The following is an 18,728-nucleotide window of genomic DNA, read 5'->3' on the forward strand; positions in this document are numbered from 1 at the left end:
AACTCAACAACTCAAACTTTTGTAACAAACTTTTTGATATTTCTGGATTTGCTGAATAATTGGGTTGCCGGTAAGATTAGGACCTTGTGCCTATGACACTGGTGGCATTGGGTACTGTCAGGCACTTTGAAGCTACTAGCATCCTCCATTGTAGGATGTTGACCTACGACTATAGGTAGGTCCGATAGAAATGTGTAAAAAAAACCATCTGTTTCTTACTTTTTGGGCTGGTCCTTGTTGGATATGTATAAGGAGAAGGATATTTGAGGCCACAAGTCATTTGGAGAGTAACACTCCCGTCAGACTAGGATTTTCGAGGATCTTGGTAGTTGTTTAGCTTTTCGCCCGGCAGGACACCATAAACACCGATTTACGAGGGTCGGGCAAAACATTCAGTCAACAAGACAAAGTGCAAACCTCCAACTGGAAGAATTTTAGTAAAGTCTAACAAGTATTAAAGCCGTAATTGGGCGACTGCTGCTTCTAGAAGCTTTTCCTGTCATTTTCCGAGCAAATCCGAGGTGGAGGAGAATTATAGAATAATGTAATGCTGCGCTGATTGCCCGACATTTACCCCGCAAGGGGAGGACAGCGCCGAAATCTTCTCAGCCGGTAAGTGAGCACCAGTTCTACTTTGTAGTGGATTAAAAGGGGCACAGGTCATCGGGTGCAAAATTCTCCAAAATCTCATATCTCTCTACAGTATCTGCCTGTCTATTTCATATCTATCTATCTATCTCCTATCTATCTATCTATCTATCTCATATCTATCTATCTATCTATCTATCTATCTCATATCTATCTATCTATCTCATATCTATCTATCTATCTATCTATCTCATATCTATCTATCTCATATCTATCTCCTATCTATCTATCTCATATCTATCTATCTATCCCATATCTATCTATCTATCCCATATCTATCTATCTATCTATCTATCTATCTATCTATCTATCTATCTATCTATCTATCCCATATCTATCTATCTATCCCATATCTATCTATCTATCTATCCCATATCTATCTATCTTATATCTATCTATCTATCACATATCTATCTATCTTATATCTATCTATCTTCTATCTATCTCCTATCTATCTATCACCTATCTATCTATCTATCTATCTATCTCCTATCTATCTATCTATCTATCTATCTATCACCTATCTGTCTATCTATCTCCTATCTATCTATCTATCTCCTATCTATCTATCTATCTCATATCTATCTATCTATTATCTCATATCTATCTATCTATTATCTCATATCTACCTATCTATCTATCTATCTCACATCTACCTCTTATCTATCTATCCATTCATCTATCTCTCTGATAGAAATGAGATAGATATGCCATACAGATATGATAGATAGATATGAGATAGATAGATAGATAGATAGATAGGGAGATATAAGATAGATAGATATGAGATAGATAGATAGATATGAGATAGATAGATATGAGATAGATAGATATGAGATAGATAGATAGGAGATAGATAGATATGAGATAGATAGGAGATAGATAGATAGATAGATAGATAGATAGATAGGGAGATAGATGGGAGATAGATAGATAGATAGATAGATAGATAGATAGATAGGAGATAGATAGATATGAGATAGATATATATGAGATAGATAGATAGGAGATAGATAGATATGAGATAGATAGGAGATAGATAGATAGATAGATAGATAGATAGATAGATAGATAGATATAAGATAGATAGATATGAGATAGATAGATATGAGATAGATAGATAGATATGAGATAGATAGATATGAGATAGATAGATAGGAGATAGATAGATAGGAGATAGATAGATATGAGATAGATAGGAGATAGATAGATAGATAGATAGATAGATAGATAGATAGATAGATAGATAGGGAGATAGATGGGAGATAGATAGATATGAGATAGATATATATGAGATAGATAGATAGGAGATAGATAGATATGAGATAGATAGGAGATAGATAGATAGATAGATAGATAGATAGATAGATAGATAGGGAGATAGATGGGAGATAGATAGATAGATAGATGATAGATAGGAGATAGATAGATAGATAGGAGAAAGATAGATAGATAGGAGATAGATAGGAGATAGATAGATAGATAGATAGATAGATAGATAGGAGATAGATAGATAGGAGATAGATAGATAGATAGATAGATAGATAGATAGATAGATAGATAGATAGGAGATAGATAGGAGATAGATAGATAGATAGATAGATAGATAGGAGATAGATAGATAGATAGGAGATAGATAGATAGATAGATATGAGATAGATAGATAGGAGATAGATAGATAGATAGATAGATAGATAGATAGATAGGGAGATAGATAGATAGATAGGAGATAGATAGATAGATAGGAGATAGATAGATAGATAGATAGATAGATAGATAGATAGATAGGAGATAGATATGAGATAGATAGATAGATAGGAGATAGATAGGAGATAGATAGATAGATAGATAGGAGATAGATAGATAGGAGATAGATAGATAGATAGATAGATAGATAGGAGATAGATATGAGATAGATAGATAGATAGATTGATAGGAGATAGATAGATAGATAGATAGATAGGGAGATAGATGGGAGATAGATAGATAGATAGATAGGAGATAGATAGATAGATAGGAGATAGATAGATAGATAGATAGATAGATAGATAGATAGATAGATAGATAGATAGGAGATAGATATGAGATAGATAGATAGATAGATATGAGATAGATAGATAGATATGAGATAGATAGATAGATAGATAGATACGTGGTAGATAATGAGCAGCACTCCCAGACTTGTTGTACAAGGTGAAAAAAGGTGTTGGTCTTTATTCCATGTTTTTGAGGTACAAAAAATCGTACATAAGCAACGTTTCGGCTAATACTAGCCTTTGTCAAGCCTAGTGACATGAGTGAGCGTCTTCCTTATAAAGTGCATGAAAGTGATCACATGATCCAGATAAGCCCACCCCCTCGAATTAACATATTACATCCAAATGTAAGCATATACAAAATATAACAATCAGATATGTGAATATCGTGCCATACACACATAGGTATAAAGTGCTAGTGCATTAACTTGAGTTTGCATAGTGATATACAAATGCTTTAGAGCTCATCAAAGTGCCAAGTGTACAGAGTGTAAATAATACAAAATAGCCGTATGCCAATACTAAAAAACTGATGACTGTGGTCTCACCACCTTGATCCATCCATGTCGCCGGGAGAAAAAACAGTGGCAACTATCGTTGACCGATCGCGGTATGAACCGCATGTGGAACGCAAGCAAAGCGACAGAATACTGCGCATGTCAGAGGCGGGGCTCCAAAACCATGGCAACAGTAGCGTCCTGGGAGCGGAGATCGCAACTACAGGAGCATAATGCAGTGTGTCAGGTAAAAAAACAACCCCTCAAAGGACAATGACAGCGTCCGGACAATCAATGGCACAACGGAGGGTCTGAGATAAGCATATAAACATGCAGAGAGAAATGGCTCGGGATACCAGAGAAAGATATAGTATTAACCCCTATATATACGGGGAAAAAAGGAGGCAAATAAAGTAGACATTTATATCCCTGTGACCAAGAGGGTCAGTGCAGGATTAATGAACATATACTCTGGTCCCTGAAATGAGAGCAACATATACATAAAGACCACCCCTATTTGGCACATAGCATGATCGTCCATAATACGTATAAAAGCTGTATTCAGAGTCCGGGAAGCGTATAATGAAGGTAGATATGCAAAAAGGTATATTGGCGTTCAAAAAATTCGGTCAAGGAATTCTGCAAGGCTGTAGAGGCCCGGAAGTGGGTGGACAGATGGTGAGAGCAGTCCAAGTTCGGCTTTAGATAATATTTTGAGATCTGTAAGAATAGAAACAGAAGTTAGTGAAATGGTTATAGGATGTGTTAAAACAGAAGATGTCACTACATACCTATGACTCGGTAAGAGGGAAAGAGAATCGACAATAGCAGTAGAGCATCGCATCATTTCATATATTATGTAATTTAAAATCAACATTAAGTCCCTTGGGTCTGAGGGTACCCAGGGTATAAATCCACCATAATTCTTTGCGTTTAAGAATACGCTCTCTGTCTCCGCCTCTGCGCAATGGGGGAACATGGTCAATCAGTTGGAAACGCAAGTCTCTTTCCTGATGACTAGTTTCCACGAAATGCTTAGAGACGGGCAGATCCCGTCTCCCGCTACGAATCGTATAACGATGTTGGTTGAAACGGACTTTGAATTGTAAAGTAGTTTCCCCAATATATACAAGTCCACAAGGACAAGTTAACATGTAAATTACAAATCGGGTATCACAATTGAGATAGTGTCGTATGTGGTATTGTACATCGTTATACGTGAAGGATGAGCCCGTGTTCATTTGTCTGCAGTTAATGCAACTGCGGCAGGGGTATGAACCTTTGTTTAGCTGGCCAAAAATGGCTGTCTGTCGGTTCGTGCGTTGTGTGCCAACGTCCGACCTGACCAAACGGTCCTTGATTGATTGGGATTTGCGATATGCAAAAAGAGGAGGGTGTTGAAATTCAGGAACGGAGTGTGAAAAACCAGATAATTTGTTCCAGTGTTTGCGAATGATACTGGAAATCATGTTACTGTGTATGTTGTACGTAGATACAAATGGAATCCTATTACTGCCAGCCTGTCTGGTCGTAGGGGATAACAAGGTAGATCCAATGCGGAGATCTCCTCCCGTGTGGTGTTGGGATGGAGAAGATCCTTAGAGGTACAAGAATTACATAATAGTTGTACATCATGTTTCACCGCTGACATAAAGGAAACGATATGTGGAGCCTCTGTGTCAGGAGTGAAAGAACTAGTGTTGCGCAATTGCAATTGTTTAAGTGACAATTCTGTATTAGATATGCCATCAGGCTTAGTAACAGCAGACAGATTATTAAAAAAATGTTTAAGCTTTATCGATCTAAAGAAATTTTGCAAGTCTATTTCAATCTGGAACCAGTCCGGTTTAGAGGTAGTACAAAAAGAAAGTCCTTTAGACAAAACAGACAATTGGTGCTCGGTTAATGACTTAGAAGATATATTAATTCTTGTACCTCTAAGGATCTTCTCCATCCCAACACCACACGGGAGGAGATCTCCGCATTGGATGAGCTGGCCCATGACGGCGACATCACCATCAAGCCCGCCGATAAAGGCGGAGCTGTCGTCGTCATGGATACCAGCTCATACCTTGCGGAGATACGTGGACAATTATCTGATACTAACGTTTACCGAAAAATTGCATTTGATCCTAAATTTGACATTGCTAGAAAAATCAAAAGCATCTTAGATGCAGCTAAGTTTGTCAATATTATCGATAATGACATGTATAAATACCTTACCATTCAGCACCCTATCACACCTGTATTATACACTTTACCGAAAATACACAAGAATCTCGCTTCTCCTCCAGGCCGCCCGATAGTCTCGGGGAGTGGCTCCATATTTTGCAACATCACCACTCTTTTGGATAAATTGCTCCGCGACCTCTCAATTTCCGGACAGTCTTATATACAGGACACCACAGATTTTCTCAATAAACTACATGATGCTGGGCCTGACATCACTGTAGACACCCTCCTGGTGTCGTTTGATGTTGTATCCTTATATACGTCAATTGATCACCAGCGAGGTCTTATGGCTGTCAAGAAAAAACTGGCCACTACACGATATTCCCCCAAAACACAACAATTCATTATGGATCTTTTAGAATTGGTGCTAAAAAATAATTATTTTTTGTTTGGGGACGATTTTTATTTTCAGCTAATGGGGGTGGCAATGGGCGCCAACATGGCGCCTACATATGCCAACATTGTGATGAGGATGCTGGAGGAAGACGCCATCTATGTTTCCAGCCACTTCAGGCATTGCCTGCGGTGGTGGCGTTACATAGATGACGTCTTCCTGTTATGGACGGGCACCGAGTCAGAACTTTCTGACTTCCACTCTTATCTCAACACCATTGATGCCTCTATTAAATTCACTGTTGTACATTCCAGGGACAGGATTCAATTTTTGGACACACAAATCATTCTCAACGCAGGCACTATTATCACTGACCTGTATGTAAAACCTACAGACAGGAATACTCTTTTAAGATATGAGAGCCACCACCCCAGAGCCATGACCAAGACTCTTCCATACAGTCAATTTCTCAGAGTTAAAAGGATCACAAGTGACCCGAACATGATGAATGTAAATCTAAATACTATGGCAAAAAAATTTTCCAAACGTGGCTATCCACACAAGATAATACACAATAATCTAGAGAAAGCACACCAGATGGAAAGATCTACCTTGTTATCCCCTACGACCAGACAGGCTGGCAGTAATAGGATTCCATTTGTATCTACGTACAACATACACAGTAACATGATTTCCAGTATCATTCGCAAACACTGGAACAAATTATCTGGTTTTTCACACTCCGTTCCTGAATTTCAACACCCTCCTCTTTTTGCATATCGCAAATCCCAATCAATCAAGGACCGTTTGGTCAGGTCGGACGTTGGCACACAACGCACGAACCGACAGACAGCCATTTTTGGCCAGCTAAACAAAGGTTCATACCCCTGCCGCAGTTGCATTAACTGCAGACAAATGAACACGGGCTCATCCTTCACGTATAACGATGTACAATACCACATACGACACTATCTCAATTGTGATACCCGATTTGTAATTTACATGTTAACTTGTCCTTGTGGACTTGTATATATTGGGGAAACTACTTTACAATTCAAAGTCCGTTTCAACCAACATCGTTATACGATTCGTAGCGGGAGACGGGATCTGCCCGTCTCTAAGCATTTCGTGGAAACTAGTCATCAGGAAAGAGACTTGCGTTTCCAACTGATTGACCATGTTCCCCCATTGCGCAGAGGCGGAGACAGAGAGCGTATTCTTAAACGCAAAGAATTATGGTGGATTTATACCCTGGGTACCCTCAGACCCAAGGGACTTAATGTTGATTTTAAATTACATAATATATGAAATGATGCGATGCTCTACTGCTATTGTCGATTCTCTTTCCCTCTTACCGAGTCATAGGTATGTAGTGACATCTTCTGTTTTAACACATCCTATAACCATTTCACTAACTTCTGTTTCTATTCTTACAGATCTCAAAATATTATCTAAAGCCGAACTTGGACTGCTCTCACCATCTGTCCACCCACTTCCGGGCCTCTACAGCCTTGCAGAATTCCTTGACCGAATTTTTTGAACGCCAATATACCTTTTTGCATATCTACCTTCATTATACGCTTCCCGGACTCTGAATACAGCTTTTATACGTATTATGGACGATCATGCTATGTGCCAAATAGGGGTGGTCTTTATGTATATGTTGCTCTCATTTCAGGGACCAGAGTATATGTTCATTAATCCTGCACTGACCCCCTTGGTCACAGGGATATAAATGTCTACTTTATTTGCCTCCTTTTTTCCCCGTATATATAGGGGTTAATACTATATCTTTCTCTGGTATCCCGAGCCATTTCTCTCTGCATGTTTATATGCTTATCTCAGACCCTCCGTTGTGCCATTGATTGTCCGGACGCTGTCATTGTCCTTTGAGGGGTTGTTTTTTTACCTGACACACTGCATTATGCTCCTGTAGTTGCGATCTCCGCTCCCAGGACGCTACTGTTGCCATGGTTTTGGAGCCCCGCCTCTGACATGCGCAGTATTCTGTCGCTTTGCTTGCGTTCCACATGCGGTTCATACCGCGATCGGTCAACGATAGTTGCCACTGTTTTTTCTCCCGGCGACATGGATGGATCAAGGTGGTGAGACCACAGTCATTAGTTTTTTAGTATTGGCATACCGCTATTTTGTATTATTTACACTCTGTACACTTGGCACTTTGATGAGCTCTAAAGCATTTGTATATCACTATGCAAACTCAAGTTAATGCACTAGCACTTTATACCTATGTGTGTATGGCACGATATTCACATATCTGATTGTTATATTTTGTATATGCTTACATTTGGATGTAATATGTTAATTCGAGGGGGTGGGCTTATCTGGATCATGTGATCACTTTCATGCACTTTATAAGGAAGACGCTCACTCATGTCACTAGGCTTGACAAAGGCTAGTATTAGCCGAAACGTTGCTTATGTACGATTTTTTGTACCTCAAAAACATGGAATAAAGACCAACACCTTTTTTCACCTTGTACAACAAGTCTGGGAGTGCTGCTCATTATCTACCACGTATTTGGAGGATCTGAAGCCCGATCTCATTAAGCTTGCACCCGAATCATTCTCAATTGCCTCACAGGTGTGCTGTTTTGAACTTTCTTTCAGTAGATAGATAGATAGGGAGATAGATGGGAGATAGATAGATAGATATGAGATAGATAGATACATCTATCTCTTGTTCTTTATATTTCTGAATGTCGGACACTTTTGTTCCATGTTTCTGCAGGGTTCTCCCCTTTTCGATGACTCTGTGTTTCGGGGCTGCTACGTGCGGATGGTATCCTGCTTTCTTTCCTCCATGGATCTGACACTGATCTATTGTCAGAAATCTTTGTAAAATAAGGAAAAGTATTAATTTGTATTTTAAACCAATTTTAAAGGAGGAGAAAGGATTTTATCTGCTGATCTATGAGAAGGTCCTCAGTGTGTAACCCAGATCTGTCACATTGTGTATCTCACTGTCCCTCCTAGACCCTGTCATTATGTTCATGGTCCTAGCATGGCTGCTCCCCCCACGTACCCGGCCTACAATAACTGCCCCAGACAGGCAGACTGCTCTCTACTTACCCCAGATACTCGGCCTACAATAACTACCCCAGACAGGCAGACTGCTCTCTACTTACCCCAGATACCCGGCCTACAATAACTGCCCCAGACAGGCAGACTGCTCTCTACTTACCCCAGATACTCGGCCTACAATAACTGCCCCAGACAGGCAGACTGCTCTCTACTTACCCCAGATACTCGGCCTACAATAACTACCCCAGACAGGCAGACTGCTCTCTACTTACCCCAGATACCCGGCCTACAATAACTGCCCCAGACAGGCAGACTGCTCTCTACTTACCCCAGATACTCGGCCTACAATAACTGCCCCAGACAGGCAGACAGCTCTCTACTTACCCCAGATACTCGGCCTACAATAACTACCCCAGACAGGCAGACTGCTCTCTACTTACCCCAGATACCCGGCCTACAATAACTGCCCCAGACAGGCAGACTGCTCTCTACTTACCCCAGATACCCAGCCTACAATAACTGCCCCAGACAGGCAGACTGCTCTCTACTTACCCCAGATACTCGGCCTACAATAACTACCCCAGACAGGCAGACTGCTCTCTAGTTACCCCAGATACTCGGCCTACAATAACTACCCCAGACAGGCACACTGCTCTCTACTTACCCCAGATACCCGGCCTACAATAACTACCCCAGACAGGCAGACAGCTCTCTACTTACCCCAGATACCCGGCCTATAATAGACACACACTACTTAGCGTAGCCACCTCTCTGCTCATGTCGCCAGCCTAGCCACCTCTCTGCTCAGGTCACCAGCCTAGCCATCTCTCTGCTCATGTCACCAGCCTAGCCATCTCTCTGCTCATGTCACCAGCCTAGCCATCTCTCTGCTCATGTCACCAGCCTAACCATCTCTCTGCTCATGTCACCAGCCTAGCCATCTCTCTGCTCAGGTCACCAGCCTAGCCATCTCACTGCTCAGGTCACCAGCCTAGCCACCTCTCTGCTCATGTCACCAGCCTAGCCATCTCACTGCTCATGTCACCAGCCTAGCCACCTCTCTGCTCATGTCGCCAGCCTAGCCACCTCTCTGCTCATGTCACCAGCCTAGCCACCTCTCTGCTCATGTCACCAGCCTAGCCACCTCTCTGCTCATGTCACCAGCCTAGCCACCTCTCTGCACAGGTCACCAGCCTAGCCACCTCTCTGCTCATGTCACCAGCCTAGCCATCTCTCTGCTCAGGTCACCAGCCTAGCCATCTCTCTGCTCAGGTCACCAGCCTAGCCATCTCACTGCTCATGTCGCCAGCCTAGCCACCTCTCTGCTCATGTCACCAGCCTAGCCACCTCTCTGCTCATGTCACCAGCCTAGCCACCTCTCTGCTCATGTCACCAGCCTAGCCACCTCTCTGCTAATGTCACCAGCCTAGCCACCTCTCTGCACAGGTCACCAGCCTAGCCACCTCTCTGCTCATGTCACCAGCCTAGCCATCTCTCTGCTCAGGTCACCAGCCTAGCCACCTCTCTGCTCAGGTCACCAGCCTAGCCATCTCACTGCTCATGTCGCCAGCCTAGCCACCTCTCTGCTCATGTCACCAGCCTAGCCACCTCTCTGCTCATGTCACCAGCCTAGCCACCTCTCTGCTCATGTCACCAGCCTAGCCACCTCTCTGCTCATGTCGCCAGCCTAGCCACCTCTCTGCTCAGGTCACCAGCCTAGCCATCTCTCTGCTCAGGTCACCAGCCTAGCCATCTCTCTGCTCATGTCACCAGCCTAGCCATCTCTCTGCTCATGTCACCAGCCTAGCCATCTCTCTGCTCATGTCACCAGCCTAGCCATCTCTCTGCTCAGGTCACCAGCCTAGCCATCTCACTGCTCAGGTCGCCAGCCTAGCCACCTCTCTGCTCATGTCGCCAGCCTAGCCACCTCTCTGCTCATGTCACCAGCCTAGCCATCTCACTGCTCATGTCACCAGCCTAGCCACCTCTCTGCTCATGTCGCCAGCCTAGCCACCTCTCTGCTCATGTCGCCAGCCTAGCCACCTCTCTGCTCATGTCACCAGCCTAGCCACCTCTCTGCTCATGTCACCAGCCTAGCCACCTCTCTGCACAGGTCACCAGCCTAGCCACCTCTCTGCTCATGTCACCAGCCTAGCCATCTCTCTGCTCAGGTCACCAGCCTAGCCACCTCTCTGCTCAGGTCACCAGCCTAGCCATCTCACTGCTCATGTCGCCAGCCTAGCCACCTCTCTGCTCATGTCACCAGCCTAGCCACCTCTCTGCTCATGTCACCAGCCTAGCCACCTCTCTGCTCATGTCACCAGCCTAGCCATCTCTCTGCTCAGGTCACCAGCCTAGCCATCTCTCTGCTCAGGTCACCAGCCTAGCCATCTCTCTGCTCAGGTCACCAGCCTAGCCATCTCTCTGCTCATGTCACCAGCCTAGCCATCTCTCTGCTCAGGTCACCAGCCTAGCCATCTCTCTGCTCAGGTCACCAGCCTAGCCATCTCTCTGCTCATGTCACCAGCCTAACCATCTCTCTGCTCAGGTCACCAGCCTAGCCACCTCTCTGCTCATGTCACCAGCCTAGCCACCTCTCTGCTCATGTCACCAGCCTAGCCATCTCTCTGCTCATGTCACCAGCCTAGCCATCTCTCTGCTTAGGTCACCAGCCTAGCCATCTCTCTGCTTAGGTCACCAGCCTAGCCACCTCTCTGCTCATGTCACCAGCCTAGCCACCTCTCTGCTCATGTCACCAGCCTAGCCATCTCTCTGCTCATGTCACCAGCCTAGCCATCTCTCTGCTCAGGTCACCAGCCTAGCCATCTCTCTGCTCATGTCACCAGCCTAGCCACCTCTCTGCTCATGTCACCAGCCTAGCCATCTCTCTGCTCATGTCACCAGCCTAGCCATCTCTCTGCTCAGGTCACCAGCCTCGCCATCTCTCTGCTCATGTTGCTAGCCTAGCCATCTCTCTGCTCAGGTCACCAGCCTAGCCATCTCTCTGCTCAGGTCACCAGCCTCGCCATCTCTCTGCTCATGTTGCCAGCCTAGCCACCTCTATGCTCATGTCACCAGCCTAGCCATCTCTCTGCTCATGTCACCAGCCTAGCCATCTCTCTGCTCAGGTCACCAGCCTAGCCACCTCTCTGCTCATGTCACCAGCCTAGCCATCTCTCTGCTCATGTCACCAGCCTAGCCATCTCTCTGCTCAGGTCACCAGCCTAGCCATCTCTCTGCTCATGTCACCAGCCTAGCCACCTCTCTGCTCATGTCACCAGCCTAGCCATCTCTCTGCTCATGTCACCAGCCTAACCATCTCTCTGCTCATGTCACCAGCCTCGCCATCTCTCTGCTCATTTCACCAGCCTCACCACCTCTCTGCCTGTGTCACCAGCCTAGCCATCTCACTGCTCATGTCACCAGCCTAGCCAGTTCTCTGCTCATGTCACCAGCCTAGCCATCTCTCTGCTCATGTCACCAGCCTAGCCATCTCTCTGCTCAGGTCACCAGCCTAGCCACCTCTCTGCTCATGTCACCAGCCTAGCCACCTCTCTGCTCAGGTCACCAGCCTAGCCACCTCTCTGCTCATGTCACCAGCCTAGCCATCTCTCTGCTCAGGTCACCAGCCTAGCCACCTCTCTGCTCATGTCACCAGCCTAGCCACCTCTCTGCTCATGTCACCAGCCTAGCCACCTCTCTGCTCGGGTTACCAGCCTAACCATCTTTCAGCACCCACTTCCTGCTCTCTCCCCAGCCTGTGCTATATGTACCCCACACACCTTGTGTACATTGCAGTCTCTGTACTCCCCAGGCCTGCCGTCTACTTTCCCCAGAACACTTAGCTCTTCCTCCAGACTCACGGCCTGCATCCTACTTTCCCCAGATTCCTGGCTTGTATCCCAATGATCCCAGAGTCCAGGCCTGCATTCCAGGTATTATATATACTTCCCTTCTGACTCCAGATTAGTTCTAACTTCTCCATTGTGCTCGAAATCCTAAAATTTACATTACAGACCCTTTCACTTGTAGATGAGCTTGGTTTACAATTTACCCTGATTGTTACCCTGATTACAATTTACAACTAGTTCTCTTGACAACATGATGGTGCGCTCTATTTCCCATTTCTCCTTTCTGTGCGCTCTATTCCCCTAGGTCTCCTTCATGTGCGCTCTATTACCCCACTTTTCTTTCCTTTGTGCTCCGTTTTCCCGACTTTTCCTTCCTGTGCGCTTTATTTTCCCATTTTTCCTTTGTGTGCGCTCTATATCTCCACTTTTCCTTCCTGTGCGCTCTATTTCCCCAGTTCTCCTTCCTGGGCGCTCTATTTCCCCAGTTCTCCTTCCTGTGCGCTCTATTTCACCAGTTCTCCTTCCTGTGCACTCTATTTTCCAGTATTCCTTCCTGTGCGCACTATATATCCACTTTTCCTTCCTGTGCGCTCTATTTCCCCAGTTCTCCTTCTTGTGCGCTCTATTTCCCCAGTTCTCCTTCCTGTGCGCTCTATTTCCCCAGTTCTCCTTTCTGTGTGCTCTATTTCCCCAGTCCTCCTTCCTGTGCTCTCTATTTCCCCAGTATTCCTTCTTGTGCGCTCTATATCTCTACTTTTTCTTCCTGTGCTCTCTATTTCCCCAGTTCTCCTTCCTGTGCTCTCTATTTCCCCAGTCCTCCTTCCTGTGCTCTCTATTTCCCCAGTTCTCCTTCCTGTGCTCTATATTTCCCCAGTATTCCTTCCTGTGCGCTCTATATCTCCACTTTTTCTTCCTGTGCTCTCTATTTCCCCAGTCCTCCTTCCTCTGCTCTCTATTTCCCCAGTTCTCCTTCCTGTGCTTTCTATTTCCCCAGTTCTCCTTCCTGTGCTCTCTATTTCCCCAGTCCTCCTTCCTGTGCTCTCTATTTCCCCAGTCCCCCTTCCTCTGCTCTCTATTTCCCCAGTCCTCCTTCCTCTGCTCTCTATTTCCCCAGTCCTCCTTCCTGTGCTTTCTATTTCCCCAGTTCTCCTTCCTGTGCTCTCTATTTCCCCAGTCCTCCTTCCTGTGCTCTCTATTTCCCCAGTCCTCCTTCCTCTGCTCTCTATTTCCCCAGTCCTCCTTCCTCTGCTCTCTATTTCCCCAGTTCTCCTTCATGTGCTCTCTATTTCCCCAGTCCTCCTTCCTGTGCTCTCTATTTCCCCAGTCCTCCTTCCTGTGCTCTCTATTTCCCCAGTTCTCCTTCCTGTGCTCTATATTTCCCCAGTATTCCTTCCTGTGCGCTCTATATCTCCACTTTTTCTTCCTGTGCTCTCTATTTCCCCAGTCCTCCTTCCTCTGCTCTCTATTTCCCCAGTTCTCCTTCCTGTGCTTTCTATTTCCCCAGTTCTCCTTCCTGTGCTCTCTATTTCCCCAGTCCCCCTTCCTCTGCTCTCTATTTCCCCAGTCCTCCTTCCTCTGCTCTCTATTTCCCCAGTCCTCCTTCCTGTGCTTTCTATTTCCCCAGTTCTCCTTCCTGTGCTCTCTATTTCCCCAGTCCTCCTTCCTGTGCTCTCTATTTCCCCAGTCCTCCTTCCTCTGCTCTCTATTTCCCCAGTCCTCCTTCCTCTGCTCTCTATTTCCCCAGTTCTCCTTCCTGTGCTCTCTATTTCCCCAGTCCTCCTTCCTGTGCTCTCTATTTCCCCAGTCCTCCTTCCTCTGCTCTCTATTTCCCCAGTCCTCCTTCCTCTGCTCTCTATTTCCCCAGTCCTCCTTCCTCTGCTCTCTATTTCCCCAGTTCTCCTTCCTGTGCTCTCTATTTCCCCAGTCCTCCTTCCTGTGCTCTCTATTTCCCCAGTCCTCCTTCCTCTGCTCTCTATTTCCCCAGTCCTCCTTCCTGTGCTTTCTATTTCCCCAGTTCTCCTTCCTGTGCTCTCTATTTCCCCAGTCCTCCTTCCTGTGCTCTCTATTTCCCCAGTCCTCCTTCCTCTGCTCTCTATTTCCCCAGTCCTCCTTCCTCTGCTCTCTATTTCCCCAGTTCTCCTTCATGTGCTCTCTATTTCCCCAGTCCTCCTTCCTGTGCTCTCTATTTCCCCAGTCCTCCTTCCTGTGCTCTCTATTTCCCCAGTTCTCCTTCCTGTGCTCTATATTTCCCCAGTATTCCTTCCTGTGCGCTCTATATCTCCACTTTTTCTTCCTGTGCTCTCTATTTCCCCAGTCCTCCTTCCTCTGCTCTCTATTTCCCCAGTTCTCCTTCCTGTGCTTTCTATTTCCCCAGTTCTCCTTCCTGTGCTCTCTATTTCCCCAGTCCCCCTTCCTCTGCTCTCTATTTCCCCAGTCCTCCTTCCTCTGCTCTCTATTTCCCCAGTCCTCCTTCCTGTGCTTTCTATTTCCCCAGTTCTCCTTCCTGTGCTCTCTATTTCCCCAGTCCTCCTTCCTGTGCTCTCTATTTCCCCAGTCCTCCTTCCTCTGCTCTCTATTTCCCCAGTCCTCCTTCCTCTGCTCTCTATTTCCCCAGTTCTCCTTCCTGTGCTCTCTATTTCCCCAGTCCTCCTTCCTGTGCTCTCTATTTCCCCAGTCCTCCTTCCTCTGCTCTCTATTTCCCCAGTCCTCCTTCCTCTGCTCTCTATTTCCCCAGTCCTCCTTCCTCTGCTCTCTATTTCCCCAGTTCTCCTTCCTGTGCTCTCTATTTCCCCAGTCCTCCTTCCTGTGCTCTCTATTTCCCCAGTCCTCCTTCCTCTGCTCTCTATTTCCCCAGTCCTCCTTCCTGTGCTCTATATTTCCCCAGTATTCCTTCCTGTGCGCTCTATATCTCCACTTTTTCTTCCTGTGCTCTCTATGTCCCCAGTTCTCCTTCCTGTGCTCTCTATTTCCCCAGTCCTCCTTCATGTGCTCTCTATTTCCCCAGTCCTCCTTCCTCTGCTCTCTATTTCCCCAGTTCTCCTTCCTGTGCTCTCTATTTCCCCAGTTCTCCTTCCTGTGCTCTCTATTTCCCCAGTTTTCCTTCCTGTGCTCTCTATTTCCCAGTTCTCCTTCCTGTGCTCTCTATTTCCCCAGTTCTCCTTCCTGTGCTCTCTATATATCCACTTTTCCTTCCTGTGCGCTCTAATTCCCAGTTCTCCTTCCTGTGCTCTCTATTTCCCCAGTTCTCCTTCCTGTGCTCTCTATTTCCCCAGTTCTCCTTCCTGTGCTCTCTATTTCCCCAGTCCTCCTTCCTGTGCTCTGTATTTCCCCAGTTTTCCTTCCTCTGCTCTCTATTTCCCCAGTTCTCCTTCCTGTGCTCTCTATTTCCCCAGTTCTCCTTCCTGTGCTCTCTATTTCCCCAGTTCTCCTTCCTGTGCTCTCTATTTCCCAGTTCTCCTTCCTGTGCTCTCTATTTCCCCAGTTCTCCTTCCTATCCTCCTTCGGCGCCTTCTCATGCCTCCCTTTCCTCCTCCCTTTCCATTTTTGAGCCTCATTTACTATGTTATCCCATTTGGCTGTGAGATAATTGCAGCTTGGTGTCTGTGTATCAGCCATGAGACCGCGCAGCGTCTGATCCGCTGTCACTTTCTATGTGTGAGGGTCACGAGCCGCAGACTCTCCTGTGTAGCTGTCAGTCTGTGACCCGCGGCCATTGTCCCTTTCCATCTCATGGGCAGGGCCTCACATGTGGGGCCCCTGGTGGCTGGCTCTCTGGGGCCCCTGTGCATCAGATGTAAATGCCTGATACCGTATCACGTGACGGAGGTAGCTGGAGCTTTCATATTTTCTGCCTCTCCTCTTACACATAGGGGATGGGTATAACCAAGGTAAATGCCCCTCAGGCCCCGGCTCATACATTCATCTAAACACAGATGGTTCCAATACCATAAGTATAACACATGGAGCCTCCATCTTATGTCCTGAGTGCACTTTCTATAAACACAGCCGTCTGCGAGAAGAGCCCCCCCCCCCCCCAAACCAACCGATTGCAAGCTCTTTGTTCCACAGCACCACAGCCGGTGGCCCGGCATGGATAGAGGATGCTCTTCCTACTAGGATATAAAGCCTCCGGCGCCGCGGGCTTGTAACTATTGGATTAGCCCTGGGGGTCTTACGCTTATACTCCCAGTGAGTCATCCTGCGCTTGTCGGAGGCTAAATCCTGTGTATTAAAAAAAAATACAACACAAAGGTAATGCCGAAAACGCTTCATCAGCGGAGGAAAAGGAAGGGGGGGGGGGGGGGAAGCGGTAAACACGGCACGGGCAGGGGGGTTGGTCGAAATGGTAGAATGGTAAACATCAGGGTTATCAGGTCCCTGGTAATAACCCTATAGACACATCGGTAGAAACATTTAGCACCAAACCATCAAAAACATCCCTAAAATTCACAATAATAATGCCCCAGGGGGGGGGGGGGCGCACATCGTACCTGAAAGCTGTGACTAAGCACCAAAGAGACCCTGAACCTGAGAGGTGTAGATGTTACGTATTGATATGTATCTTTTGTAATGTTACAACCGTAGTCGAGGGTTTTTGGAAAAATTTGGGTAAAATTTTTCAAAAATTTGGACGAATGAATGAGACGACAGCTATTTCTTCTTCTTCTTCTACAGAAACTTGGGTGCGTCTTATCGTACGGTGGTGGCGGCACTACGCGTCTTCCTAATTCCCCCCCCCCTCTCCCTTCTATATACCCACACGACGAACACAAATATTAATATAGCGATACCTTCTCCAAACACGAGCGCATCACCTCCACACGAAATGTCACCAGAACACATGAATATTAACCGCATCCCCCCAGACCCTGGAACAACATGGACCACAGCACAACCGCATCTGGCGACCAGCGTTACCACATTTGTTTTGTACAATTGTACAAAATTTGGATAACTTTTTGGAACAGGGGTGCTAATAAATAAACCAAAAAATTACAGTATGTGCCGTCAAGTGTGTGCACGAAGAGTTAACTCAAAGTGATAGATACAATGTATCCAAAAATATTACCCCCCCCCTTCCTCCACCTCCTACACACAGCACCCAACAACACCTGGAACTTTTTGAAAATTACAACAAGATGAAAAACATTGCATTTTGCAATGACAGAAGCTCCGGTTGCAGTAAAAAGGTCCAGGAGGATCAGGTTTAGGGGTTTGCAGTCCCCATCCCCTCTCCCGAAATCTTCACTTACCTTTTGTTGGAGCTGTTCCAGTAGATGGGATCCAGGCTGAGGGCAGAAATAATCCAAAAATTCCAGAGGGTGATCAGCATCCGTATGTACAAAGCTGAGAGGAACTCTCGTAAAAACATGGTTGGGGCGAGAGGGGGGGTGCTCTTTGTTCACCCTGAAATCCTGGGATTTTGGTTAAAATGCAAGCGGCGGTGGTGGTGGAGATGGAGGAGGGGGGTGCTGGAGGGGGGGAGAGTCCGGCTTCTTTGTTGGGTCTGGTTGGGGGGTTTCAAGGATATGGGATAAAGTTTAGGATAGAAAGTTTTGCCATATTGGCAGGGGGATGGCGGAGTGGGGTTTAGGGTGTTTGGCCCGTTTCGAGGGGATGAGGGTCATTTTGTGCAGTGCCGGTGGGGGAGGGGGGAAGGCATGGATGATGGGAGAGAGGAGTTTTGTCTCGGGTTCCCTGTATCCCCCCTCTGTGTGTGTGTGGAGCGAGTAGTAGGGTCTTTCTGCGAGAAAGGAGCAGGCTGCTGGAATAAATCCCTTGCACAGAAGAATGGGAAGGTGGAGAGAAGGGGAGGAGAGGCGATGAATGCGAGGAGGGGAGAAGGGGAGGAATGGTGGAGGGGAGGCGAGGGAGGGGGGAGGGAGGAATTGAAGTTTTAGGCAGAAATACAGAACCCCCCCCCCCCCCTATACAGAGGTTTTACAAAAAATCTACTAAAAAGCGATGAGGCAAGACAGGATTTAAAGGGGACACATCCTCCCGGTGTGGAACTACAAGTCTCAGCAGTCTCGAAGGGTTTCAGGTGAAGGTACAGGATGAGAAAAACACAAAAAAAAAACGTTCCC

At 46.2% G+C, this 18,728-nt stretch overlaps 1 protein-coding gene across 1 annotated transcript in view; it reads right to left on the reverse strand.

The window, feature by feature from the left end:
- EFNB3 (ephrin B3) overlaps positions 1 to 18,414 on the reverse strand; it is a 56,815-nt gene extending 38,401 nt beyond the window's left edge. Inside the window, exon 1 of the mRNA XM_072149934.1 lies at positions 17,895 to 18,414. Coding sequence (XP_072006035.1) covers positions 17,895 to 18,013 — 119 coding nt within the window. The 5' untranslated portion in view covers positions 18,014 to 18,414. The remainder of the gene's footprint in view (positions 1 to 17,894) is intronic.
- Positions 18,415 to 18,728: the final 314 nt, after the last annotated feature.

Source organism: Engystomops pustulosus, chromosome 4 (assembly GCF_040894005.1).
Source record: "Engystomops pustulosus chromosome 4, aEngPut4.maternal, whole genome shotgun sequence".
NCBI classification, from domain to species: Eukaryota; Metazoa; Chordata; class Amphibia; order Anura; family Leptodactylidae; genus Engystomops; species Engystomops pustulosus.